This window comes from Drosophila subpulchrella, chromosome 2R, assembly GCF_014743375.2.
Source record: "Drosophila subpulchrella strain 33 F10 #4 breed RU33 chromosome 2R, RU_Dsub_v1.1 Primary Assembly, whole genome shotgun sequence".
Taxonomy (NCBI): domain Eukaryota; kingdom Metazoa; phylum Arthropoda; class Insecta; order Diptera; family Drosophilidae; genus Drosophila; species Drosophila subpulchrella.
In genome coordinates this window covers 16,234,481-16,247,799 of record NC_050611.1, presented here as the reverse complement: position 1 = coordinate 16,247,799, position 13,319 = coordinate 16,234,481, and the positions used below count along the sequence as shown (strand labels likewise).

The 13,319-nt window shown below is 37.5% G+C and overlaps 1 protein-coding gene across 1 annotated transcript; it reads left to right on the top strand.

The window, feature by feature from the left end:
- Positions 1-10,308: 10,308 nt before the first annotated feature.
- Positions 10,309-11,833, top strand: LOC119550409. Its single transcript, XM_037859068.1, has 2 exons — positions 10,309-10,975; positions 11,653-11,833. Exons 1-2 carry the CDS (start codon positions 10,331-10,333, stop codon positions 11,749-11,751), a joined length of 744 nt encoding a protein of 247 aa, XP_037714996.1. The 5' UTR covers positions 10,309-10,330; the 3' UTR covers positions 11,752-11,833.
- Positions 11,834-13,319: the final 1,486 nt, after the last annotated feature.

The following is a 13,319-nucleotide window of genomic DNA, read 5'->3' as shown; positions in this document are numbered from 1 at the left end:
AATGCCAAGGGTTACAATTGTATTGGCTTCGCCGCTCCTAATGCTTTAGCATTAAGTTCGCCCCCAGAAGCGTGACCTGGTATTTTTATTAACCCTTGTGAGGGGTCTGAGATGAACGTGCGTTTCTGGCTTAGAAAGCTTTTGGGAGCGAAATGGTTAATGACGGTTTTCCTATGATTAAAAGGTAGCGTTAGTTGAGTTTTTAAAACATTTCCTAATTTATCCTATTCAAAAAATGTTAAATGTATCTAACATTATGATGTATTACTAAAAACTGCCCTATTGAAAAACGAAAGCCCGGAAATGAAAGTCGCTACTCTTTGACTTTTAAACACATGATATTCAAATAGAACTAAAATCAAATAAATTTAGTAATTTGATAGGAAATGGCTTCTAAAATAAAATTCGTGAATGTGGACATCAAATGCGTATGACATTCTAATTGATACAAAATCAATATAGCCCCGGGCTGCCCAAGCAAATAACGAGTCCAATAATAGAATCCATGTCCGGAAACCCTGGGAATTGATTGCCCATCGGAAGGTTAAATTGAATGGGTAAATGTGGTCGTCAGATGGCCAAGTGGGGGGCAAGTTCATAAAGCACCGAAAGCAACTTTGACGATTAGCTAATATACATAACTTATGGTCAGTTGAATTCTTATGTATAAATAATATGTGCAATTTAGCGTAAGATGCCGCCAAAAAAAAAAAAAACCGGCGACAAAAGACACCGAAACTCATTCAAGTGTCATCAACGCGTTTAGCAGGCTGACGGAGCAGGGATCCGGGATCCTGATCCCAAAGAGCCAGCTGGACTTCCTGGGGCAGCAAGGATAGGGATAGGGATAGCGATGGGACATAGGACATAGGTTGTGGTTCAGTCAGCCCATTGATTTACCATTAGGGAATGGCAAATGAGTTGGCTCCTCTGTATCTGTGTGGGTGCACTCAACCGGAAGCGATGCTCACACACGCAGAGCCCTAGACGGTTAGTGAGTGTGTGTGTGTGTGCTTAAGGATGCCTGGCAGATATATCCTTGACTTACACCCACACAAGCACAACACACATAGCTCAACATCTTGGCTCCTTGCTAATGGTGTTTAGACGGTTTAATGATGTAGAAATGCATCAATGTAATCAAGGTAAGACAGTAACACAAGGTGAGTATTTATATATATATATATATAAAAGATGTATATATGTATCTGTACATATTGTTTGAGCCTGCAGGCCTTTGGCCACACAATTTTGGTCTGTGTGCAGTTGGGTTAACCAAAGACACTGTGATGTCCGTACAAATTGCTCACTTCACTCAGGTGCCTGTCATTCCATCTAATAGGTTCATGTGTAAAATTATCCATTAGCATTCTCCGACTTTGATTGCTACCCACCGCCTTTCACCTTTCACCTTAATTCTTGCCAACTGTAGCAGCTTAAATTATATTACTGACTTCCTTGGGCATTCATGGAATATGAAAGTGGTTGTTGATTGCATCTCCCTCGAATCTCGATTGTCAATCTCCACCTTGTTATTAAATTTAAGCATTTTCTTACATTACTAATTAATTCAAGCACTCTTCAACTAAGTATATCGCATTAAACAGCTTATCAATTTGGGTTATTTAATATTCCATGACTTCTACTTATTAAATTTCAAAACCAAAGCCACACTTGTACAGCTTTAGCTTTTACAAATCGAATATTTTGTCCAAAGAGAAGCAAATTATAGTAAACATATAATAAAGTAAATTGTATAAGCAATAAACAGTATAGAAAATGTTTAAAATGAATGAATTGAATTGAATTTAAAAAGAGTTGCAATTTTGTATACAATATTAACCAATAATATTAAGTAAGTATTTTATTTATATGATTTTGTTATTTTAAAAAAAATTTTAATTAGGCAGTTAAATTATTAAAATTTTTATATGTGTTAATTCGCATTTTGAATTAGGATTTTTTGTTTTAATGACCTTCTTTATTCAATTATTTAATATTAAATTGCATAATTTTGATTCCAAACTATTTGTAATTGGTCTAAGTTCGCAAGTACTTTTTTGATTTCGTAAATCCGTAAGCTTGGCTTCCAATCTTTTATCAAAGTATTTTTCCGATCCATTGATCCGTTGTATTTTTAAGCCCTCAACTACTAAGCGTTGACAATTTGATCCCAATTTCTATATGCAGATTTATGTATGTTTGTTTTTAATTCCGCCCATACATACGCAGTTAGTTAGGCGACAATTGCCGATTTCTAAAGGGGGCCAGAGTGCAGAGAGCCATATTTTTATATGGACCATGCATATAAATCGAATTACACGTCCTGCTGGCATATTTACGACCCTCTCCATACATACATATACATATATTTTGTCGGCGAGCGTTAGAATGTCAAATCTACTAAAGTTCTCAATGCCACATAAATTGCTGGCACATACACACAAATCAAGTATGCAAACGAAGGAGCGTTTGTGCGACTGTATGTGTGTGTCTGTATCTGTATCTGTGTCTGTATCTGTGTGTGAGGTGTGTGAGCTTCCCTTTGTTCCTTCGTCCTTTCGTCCTGCATCCTGCATATCCGTTGCCATCGAATTTTGAATATTTATCAAGCTGCTCGGCTCGGGGCCTCAGTACGTTCACGCTTTTCTGATGCATACTTTATGGCGCTTGGGCGCCGCAGCGCCTGTGTGGGTGAGTATCTGTGTGAGTGGCAACTAGTTGGCATTGTTAGAGATTCAGAGCCGAACTTCCACTGACCTGCACAGCAAATACATCATGTGCAAGCGGCTTTTAAGCACTCGCACTGGTACACGGCTAAAACAAGCAAATTAAATTGGAGGAAAAGCTGAATTGTAAAACTGCGCCATATTTTAAGTTAGGTAGTGCGAAATCCTATTTTTGAGAGAGTTTTAATAAAAACATGTTGCTAGTTGTAAGAAAATGATGAGAAAAATAAACATGCCTATTTATAATTAATTCTAATAACGTGTTCCAGCTCACCTTAAAAAAACCTTTATTTCAACTTCACCTAGGATCTTCGATAAAATGGAATGGAATGAATTGAAAAAATCCATGATTAAATGAGAGTAAAATACCTGTTTGTATAATTAAACAGAAAAAATTGATCAAAGGTAACAGTACGTATGAGTGATAAACTTTCAAGCTGATGTACAAACCCTTAAAGGAATTTTTTTCAAAGTAATAAATAATAAATAAATAAATAAAAGTCGAATTGGAAACATTTATTCGAAGGACAGCCTCTTTTTTCACAAGTTTCACAATGTTTATATTATTTCCTGTGTATTTTGGCACGGGAAATTTATTCAGCCACAAATGTCGCAGAGCACCAACAAATTGATTTTCCCGACAACATTATTCGCATTATCGCATATTTTGTTAGCAAATGCGAATCAAGATAACCCGAAATCGAATTTTCAGCACTCGAAATCAAAGTGTTTTTCCGTTGGAAATTTGTTTTGTTTCCGCTCTCTATGCGTATATTTGCTAAATTAAATTCTGTTTGTATGTACAAATATAAAGGTGTATGTCTGAAGAATTCCAAAAAAGGGTGAATGTCATTTTGTCAATTAATTAAGCTAACAGGATATAACCAATTGCCAATAGCGAGTGGCAATTGCTGGGAAGGCGGTAAGAAGTGTTAAAGGCAAACAGACAAGGCGAATTTATTCCTGGAAATTCCTTAAATGCCAAGATGTCGGGTTGACTTGAAAGTTGGTCGCCAGCCAGATGCTGAAAGCAATGCAGCGACATGGAAAATACCACAGCGGCGAATGCAGGATGGAGGATGGAGGACCTGGGATGCCAGGACGATAGGAAGGACGAAGGAGCAAACCTAGGGAGGATGGGGCTACGAAGCTTCTGGGGCTGAAGATGATGGCGCTGCGGGCAAGTCGTTTGAGTGGAGTGTCCTCGTCTATGTCCCAAGCTCAAATCCCGAGTGCATAGACAGCTGCTGTTTTGGTTGCTCTTCCTTAAGTTCACTGAACAAAAATTATAAATTTCCATATATTTAAACTGCTATTAAATAATAACTTATGTTTAAATAAGTGAGTTTTTACTTAAATTATATTACTACTAAGGCATAACGTAAGAGATTACATATTTTTACCAATTATTAATATTAAGTCTATGCAAACATATGTGTTTTTAATTCAGAATAATCCACTTTGCTATTTAGTTTTTAAGAAGACAACACTATATATATATAAAAAAATATATAATATACGTACGTGTTTAGCGCGCTAAGATGCTTACTAAGAACACACCTTTTTCGACGAGCACAGCCGGAATTATGGTGCCTTTACATCGAATCCCATTGCATCAAATGAAAATTGGAATTGTATTTTTAAATAATTCAACTCCGCTTAACAATTTTTCATGAACAAATTTCACTATAACTAGCTCTTTCGAGGTGTAAAATATTTTTAAAATACCAAAAACCTTAAACTCTTAAGCTTAAGGCACAGACTTAATCTTGGAATCTGATGAAATCTTGAGAGCTTCCATATTAAGTACATATAAATAATATATTATGTTCATGAACATAGAATACAATTTATTTTTCAGTGGTGTTTGTGCAGTGAGGCAATCCCAGCCGAGGGAAAGAAGGGAGCCCCGGGATGGAGTGGGTATATAGCTTAGACCGAGGCACGACAGGGCAATCCAAATGCAATTTAGTGTCATTTTAATTGAGCTGCCCGGCCAATGTCTTGGGTCTCTAAACGTATTACCCCAAAAAAAACTACCATCGAACTTAAAATTCCCCCAGAGTTATTTATGGCGCAAAAGCTTAGGCATGGGGACACATAAAAATACTATTTGAATGCTATTTAATTTAATAAGTGCCACAATAGTGCAATTCAAATGCAATTGTTTGGTCATAAATTTACCACAAATCCCCAAAGTACAGAAATTCAATCGAAAAAGAGTATTTTGCTGCAGGATTCCAAGGATTTGCCAAAATAATGATAGATATTTTACCAAATGGAGTGGCTCTTACTTTTTTTTGTGAATTTACCCAGCATAAATTAAGTTGGGTGCTGCGGTCGCGGGTTAGACACAAGTCTATTTATCATAATTTGCCTGAAAATTACTTTTGGCCCCGCACAGATGATGTTGTTGCCAACTCATGTTGCCAATTTGGAGTTCCAGGTAGCCTGGCTGGGGGGGAGAGTGAAGGCAGGGCAAATATGGCAGCCATTAAGTAGATAAACCCACGACACGCATATAAATGTACGCCTCCACAACCCCAAGGATCCCAGGATCCCCAACTCGCCTTTTGTGCGCGTGTGGGTGGCACGAGGCTTAAGGACACAATTTGTCTAGACAAACTTCAGCTTGACGTTGTTTTTCCATATTTTTATGCTTTACCCATATCTATGCTCTATCTATGCCCTGATATCATTAGCATAGCAGTTTGAATTTCAGGTTTGCACAAAAGAACCCAAGAAATATAATGGAATTTAGGAAGATATCTACATGACTGTTAACATTTTTTAACAAAGAATTAAATTATTGAATATATTTTTTTACTTTTCTTTCTTTTCTGGATTTATAAAAGTTTCCTGTGATTTTTTTTCATTTTTAAATAACTCAATAACACAGCACAACAAGGTATAACACATAATATTTAAAAATTCAATGCAAGTTATTTATGTTTAGCCATAACTGAAACTGATTTTTATAAAGTGAATTTTCATGATAGTAATTAAATTTAGATTGTCAGATTTTGTTTATAAAATTTTAGCACATGGACAATTTTTCGTTAATTTTGTTCTTATCTATACAAACAATATACATTTTCAAAAGTGAAGTTTATAAATTGAATTAAGTGCCATTTGCCAGATATTTGTTTCTGCCTGTTTTGCGGTTGTTGAATTAGGGAAATATTTTTGAAAGAGTATCAATTGATTGACGAATATAATTGTGATAATTTCTGTGCTCTTTGTCTATTTCCCCCTATATCATTTCCCCGCCATTCAATGAGCTGTCATGAAAATTGTGAGATGTCACTGCCATTTTTCTGGTGCTATGTGATGCCAACACTTTTGCAGTGTTTTTGTGTGTGCTGTCACCTTCTATTCGCCCATTTGGATGTCCTTTGTCATCGGGCTGCGGGTTCGGGGGTCCTGTATAGGGGGTCCTCCATCCTTTATGCTCACCCCCGCAGAGCCATTTGCCATTTTTAATTGTTTACCTGCAAAACAATAGGCGGACAAAGCTTTTGTTTTTCCCCCCAATTCAATGCGATTCGAGAGTGCTCTGCGACAAAAAAATAAATCGAGGACGAAAATAAAAATGGGATTGCCTGCAACAGGTTCGGGGATGGATCGGAATGAAACGAATTAAAGCTGTACAGTATACACACATAAAACAGTTTTGTTCGATATAAGGTTCCAAATCACTTCATAGTGGATTACTTATATTGGTTCTCAAGTTGAGAGTTTTTTTAAAATGAAGAAAAATATAATTTATCAGATTAATATCAAACAAAAGTAAAGTCAATCTATAAGTTCAATTCAATTTAGTATGGATTACTGAAAGTAATGCTCTGTCCTCAATTTCAAACTCTTGTCTAGCAGCATTTTAAATTTCCTATATCATTTTCTCATTAAACAATAGTAACTTAAATGTATTTATGTAAAATACCAATTAAACCTGTGTAAATCAAGTTCATCTTGATATATTTTCTATATGTGCACGCTTTAAGTTTTTGGGGGCCAAGGACACTCGATGGAGGCCTCTTGGAATTTTCGAGCTCGCTGATTTTGGGCCGCACATCATTTGTCTGCTGACTGGGCAGCCATGAATCTGCATTTATTTTTGGGCCCAGCATTTCAACTCGCCTTCTCACTTTCTCTGTCTCTGGGGAGCCATGTGTGCATGAATATAATTTCGGGTTAAGGCCTGCAGGCGTATGGATGGCGTATCGGTGAACATGGAGGGCTATTAAAAGCCCCACAAGGAGCCCAACTCAACCCCAAATAATATCCTGGTACCTTGGCCGACGACTTTGTCTTCGGACTTAATGTTAATCCTGTGAGATGGGCACGAAGGACTCCATCTGCTGGTCAGTGGGCGGTGCTGACGTTTGACATTGACTGGCTGATAATATAAATATCATTGTTGCTTGCACATAATTAAGCCGGACAGTCGACGAAGCTCTTCAGCAACCGCATGTTTACAGTGGGGCAAGCCATTATTAAATATTATATTAAGAAATATTTCGATTTTAATATTAAAATACTATTTAATAATAAAATAGAATGCATAGTATGTCAATCTTATCTTTAAGTTTAGTTAAATAAAACAAAATATACTTATCACTTTACATATTTTATTACTTAACAGAAAATTATATTTATTCACAATTTACTGTGTTTAGTTTACCCTTTGATTAAAAGAAATATTTTTACAGAATCTTAAAAAAAACATTAACGTAGTAGCAATCATTAAAAATCCACGAGATTTTTTTTTCAATTATTTGGGCAGCTGGTATTATATCGTATTTAAAATATTTTCTTACATACTTGGGAGATACTTGATAGAAATATTTCTACATAATTTTCTATGGTTTTCAAAGCAATTTAAAAGTGTCTAAAAGTATGCAGTCAAATCACTGAAATTTATGTATAAAAAATATATTGTAGCATTCTTTTAGGCACATTTAAAAGTGTTTTTGAAACACTATTTTCCTACCCTTATTCCTTATCCTGATTAGATTCCCATTGTTTAAGTTCTCCATATTTGAGTTTCGACCACTGTATAATATTTGATTGTGTTTTTAGTCCTGCTGCCAGTGCCTTTAACTGTATTTGTGTGTGTGTTCTGGGTCCTGGGAAATGGAAGATGGGAAATAATGCGCCTAGTGCCAGCTCCAGTTGGCAGTCTGTTGGCTTTCAGCTTTGGCCGCTAATTAAGCCTGTTTATCGAAGTAAGTTAGCTGTTCAACTTTCGCTCCAGAGCCCTTCATCCTTCTATATTGTATACCATACCCTACCAAGATGATCAGCTCAGTTTAGTTTTATCAGCTAACTAAATTAGCTGTCTGTGTGGATGGGTACGAGTGTGTTTGTGTCACCACCACTATAAGAACAACAGAATTGGGAGAGCTCTTAAGTGCAATAATAAAGCGATTCTCGTAAATGCCGCAAAGCCTTCAAGTTCAGCTCTAATTGGGTGAATTATCGAGGGAAATGAAAATGGTTAGCCATATGTGAGCAACTTCGTGGCATTTTGGCACTGATGTGTGGTTCGCAAATGTCCTTTTCCCGGAAAATATGGCTAAAAAGTGGTCCGCAATGCATTGCGGTTTGCTTTGGTAATGACAATTTATTGGCCACCAAAGTTAATTAAATGACAACGCACAGCATCAGCAATCAAACTCAGAAAAACCGCAATTAAATTGCTAGCAAATAATTGCCATTTGCCAAATAAAACTACTCCTACACCAATTTGCTCCAACCAAAAGTTGGTCGCTTTATAAGCATTTCTGAACACCACCTTTCTGCCAAAAGTTTGCAGTTTATTTGCTTCATTTAAGCTGAACTTTAAACATACTTGCACTGTGAACTATTTTATCCAATAAAATAAATCGTTGATTAAGCTTAAGTGGAAGGAAGCTTAACTACAGGAAAATTGAACCAATTTGCTGTGACTTGGGTATTTTGAAATTTTACAGAAAATGGCAGACATTTGTATTTTTCTCATGTACCTAAATTTGCAATTGAGTTCGAGTATTACAAAAAAAGGCGTAAACATGAAAACAAAGCGAAAAACTATTTCCGCTCCATTGGTTGGCAAATATTTGCTACATTTGTTTGTCATGAAAGCGGAAGATATATCTAGAGAGCCCAGAAACTCATGACAATTGTGAAGAGATAAAAAGATAAATGGGCGCAACGATGCGCATGATTATTAATATTGTTACAAAGGACGTATTTTTTTCCTATTATGGATTCCAGTCTGAATTTGCAAAAATGCATGCGGCCCATTGAACCCCTGAAAAAAGAGCTGTAAGACAGAATCTCCTCTGAAATGTTGGGCAAACAGAAGGCCATGAATCAAGTGAGGGCCCCGGAACCCCTCGTCAAACAAGGACTTCCCCTTCGGACAGTTGGGTCCTGCGACTCCTGATCTCTCACTGAAAGTGATTTGCACTCTGGGTTCTGCTGTTGGTCCTGTGGATAAATGTTGGCCCTGCACTGACGAACTGATTTCCCCCACATTTCCCCTCGTTTGTCAGCTTGTCAGAAGGAACTAATGAGTGAGTGGATTATCCTTTCACTCCCCTCGTAAAGCTCCCTTCTTCCATTTTCACATAATCATATGCACACAATCGAGGAGCATCAGGTGCATAAGTCATAAGGCCTTTGTAACAACATTGAGTGGGTGTGGGTGCCCCAACTATAATTAGCAATTAATGAAGCGCACAACACAGAGATTATACGGTAATTTCAGGAATTATAAGCCCTAATATCATCCAATTAGATTTGCACGGTGCAAAATATTGTGCTCGCACAGAAAACAATATTATGTATAAATAATTAAAAGTAATGAGTTAGTCCAGACACAGGAAAACGATTAATGTTTGTATAATAGTTACGTTAAGAACAATTTTTCCATAACACTTAAACATATTATATTAAATTTATATTTCAAGGATCTACGGCTTTGCATATCTTAGGAAATCTTCCAAAAGGAAAATATGTTGAGAATATGGATCATGTTAAATACAATACCAAATGGTTTTTTTTTTCAAGGTATGGCTAATATTTTAATTAAAGAAATGAACAAGCAATCCAAAAATGTTTTACAAAGTGGTGGCTGCTAAATGAATATATAGTTTGCCAAAAATTGGTTCTTTTAATGTTTAAATTATTATTAGATTTAACAAACTAAGTGCTTAAATTGTTCTATATTAAATTGTTTGTTAAACAGAAAACTCTACCAACCAAATACAGTTGGAATATCAAAGGGCCAGAAATAAAATGTTCAAAATAAATGCAAAATATTGTCTGTATTTTATCTTGGCGCTAGAGAAGACTACTCATCAGCAAGTTTTTTACTTTTTTGCAGGGAATTTTGCGACGCATGTGGGAAGATTCCATTCTGGGAAACGCGTTCCTAAGCGACTGATAAGCAAAAAGTTGTTCGGACAAATTCCGCTAATTGGCGGGCGATAAGCGAAGTGTCCGAGGAAAGAGAAAATGCATGTAATTAATTCTGCCGTTGATGTGAGGGCCATAAAAGCGGGTGCTGAACCGCAGATTCGAGCCACAGTCAGAAAAGAATCTCGGCCAGCTGGATGATGATGGATCTAAGGAATTTGACCCTACTGACCGTAGCTCTGGCCATTTTCGCATGCCACACGTTTGCCCATATTCAGTATTCGGATGAAGATTCCGTGGAATGGTGTCCACCGGATGATGATAATAACACCAACAATAATAATACCGATAATAATGGGAATGAGAATAAAACGGATCATGATACAAGTTTGTGTGCGAATTTCCAGCACATTCGCGATCTGATCGATCAGGAGACCTTAATAGAACTGATCGAAGTGCACTATAATTGTGATGCGAAATTCCGACGCGCCATGAGGTACTACGATACCCCGGGTTTCGTAAGGGTGACCCAAGAGCTGACAGATACGGCTGCCTATCAAACCGTTCTTCGCGAACTTGAATCGGAAAATGTGGATACGGGTGATATTGCCAGCGTTGCGGATATATTCTATTGTATCATCCTTCCGGTCCAGAAACCGGACCGAAATTGCGACTGCAAGGCCGTAAGGCATCATACATTCGTCGGAGATCTGTTGAATATAATGCCCCACCAGGCGGTGCACAATTATGTCGCCGAGTCTCGAGCCAATAACACCAATTTTGGTAATTTCACAAAGGCAGTGGTCTCGCAGGAGTTTCAGGCCACTCTGAAGGCCAATATTGTAAGTAGATCACGTTTTATTTCACATAATTACTTTCCCGTTTCTAATAATAGTCGAAAGTGCCAAACAAAATTTCTGGGATTTTCAAATCACTTGTAAAGGTGCCTAAAAGTATGCAAATATAAGTTTTAGTTCTGGAAATATGATGGATGTTTCCAAAAATACCAAGATTTACCGCATAGTTTTAGACACCCTTCCAATAATAGAAACCAAAACTTAGTTTCAACTGGTTTGCGGATATTGTGTAACTTAAAGATGTTAATTGAATGCGTTTTTTTTTATTTTTGATTGTTAAAACCAAAAAAACACAAACGAATATGTTATAAGAGAACTATCAAGTACTACGAAATATAAGAAAGGAAGGTATGTCCTTTATTTAATGAACATATATTAGGAATAACAAACAAATTTAGAGAATTGTCCGAAATGGTTGAATCATACTCAAGATTCATATTTATTACCTAAATTTGGGTAATTGTTTCAATATTATAAACACATCCAATCCTTAACCTTACCTACCTATTCCAAACTTACCAAAAAAATGTCGGGTAATTTTGTTTTCTGAGTGTGTTCTTACTTATAAGAGATATATTTGTGACAGTGTATGACAGAGTAATAAGTTTCTGATGTATATTGATTGATTTGTTACCTTATTCTCCCCCCAATTCACCTTGCAGAAGAAGCACGATGTCGTTAAACCGTTGCGCACCCTTCGCAAAAATGGCTGGAATATCCCGGAACTGCTCCGCGCCATGTTGACCATTTTCCAGTGGTGACCGGTTCGGTCCACTCGCAGTTTGAGTACTTGAGTATCCCGCTATTGTATGTAAACCCAATAAAGCAACAAGTGAAAGGAAACAGCTCCGCAAGGGGCACTCACGGTTGACACCTGTCCATTTGGGGGACACCTGTCTGCAAAGTGGGCGGCACAATGACCACCCACTGTGCCCGGCAGGACATCAAAAGTTTTCAGAGCGGTCGTTTCCCTTTCAGCACGCTCCCTTTGTAATTGCCATCAATTTGTAACTGCAGCGGAAGTGTCGAGGAAGGAAGGACTCGTGTTGGAGATAATCAATCCATGATGTCCTTCGTGGACAACTGCACGCTTTGTTCTCTTCATTTTCACTCGGCATGCTTTTCACCTAATTTTCCTTTCAGCCCACGCAAATTTCGTTTCCAGGAGAACCTGAAGTTTTCAAAGCTCATTAAAAGAGCTTAGCTACAATTTTCTTGAAGCAACTTTGCATTATTAATTAGGGAATTCTAAAATTAGTTCTTAGAGTTTTATACCTGTGCAAGTGAAATACAAGTTTAATTCATAGCGATTTCACAAGGTACAGAGAAAATAGTTAACTTAAATTGATTGGGAAATTAAAAAAGGTTTTCTATGGATTTGTTAAGTCTATTTGCTTTAAAACTCCTACAAAATGAGCCAACAAAAACAAGGGTTGGTAATATTTGTAGGGCTGTTTCTCGTCTTTAACGGTGAGCTTGAAGTAGATTTTAGAACCCACTGCCAAACTAAAATCTTAAATACTGAAATCACAAAAAATTCTCCTTCCCAATAAACAAGAAATATTAATATTAATACTTGCTTGAAGGAAATTGTTGACTTAAATTCACTTTAAAATTTCACATAGTTATCATCCTTTTTTTAGATATTCCGTTTATACTTGAGGTCCCCCGTCGATCCTAAGTACGTTCCCATTAAAGACAGCCCTCTGCTGCCACTTAGGAATCCCAGCTGGGTATTTGATTTGTCATCAGTGCTGCGAACATATTTCAGGCATCGACGGGAGTTGCTTATCGGATGGTTATCCGGATTTGTGGGCCGCTTGGCGGCACTTGGCAAACGAATTAAGACTCGTTACACTTTCATGGCCTGCGCTCAATTTGCGAGCTGCCAGCTGGCAGAGTCCTCGATTCGACTACTTCAACTTCCTTCCATCTACCAGCCTTCAACAAGGACTCCCCACCACCTATGCAATCGCACAGTTTGAGCGGCGCAAATGCCTGCTCATGGCAATTGATTTATGCCTGCGACGTGACTTCATTTCGGGACAGGATTTTTTGGGGGGGTTGGGGCTGCAGCACCTGTTGTCGTCTTTCCTCTTATTAAATTAACAAAGTAACAACCTCAGCGCCGTGTGGGCGTGTCTATCCTGGGCAGGCCAAAATCCGATGCCATTATGCGTTATAACTGTATAAACAAATCGGGTGCGTGACACGCCCACTCCCGCCCGAAATACGTGCCTTGAACTAGAACAAAAAACACTCAAATCCTCGAATCTGGAACTGGGAATATAGAACCACGAACATCCCCCGGCTCGGGTGTCAATCAAGT

Excerpts from the sequence above, each read along its gene's own strand:
- LOC119550409 (XM_037859068.1), top strand. The coding sequence starts at position 10,331 with ATGATGATGGATCTAAGGAATTTGACCCTACTGACCGTAGCTCTGGCC. Across the intron at positions 10,976-11,652 it reads CCACTCTGAAGGCCAATATT|AAGAAGCACGATGTCGTTAA; the intron begins GTAAGTAGATCA and ends TTCACCTTGCAG.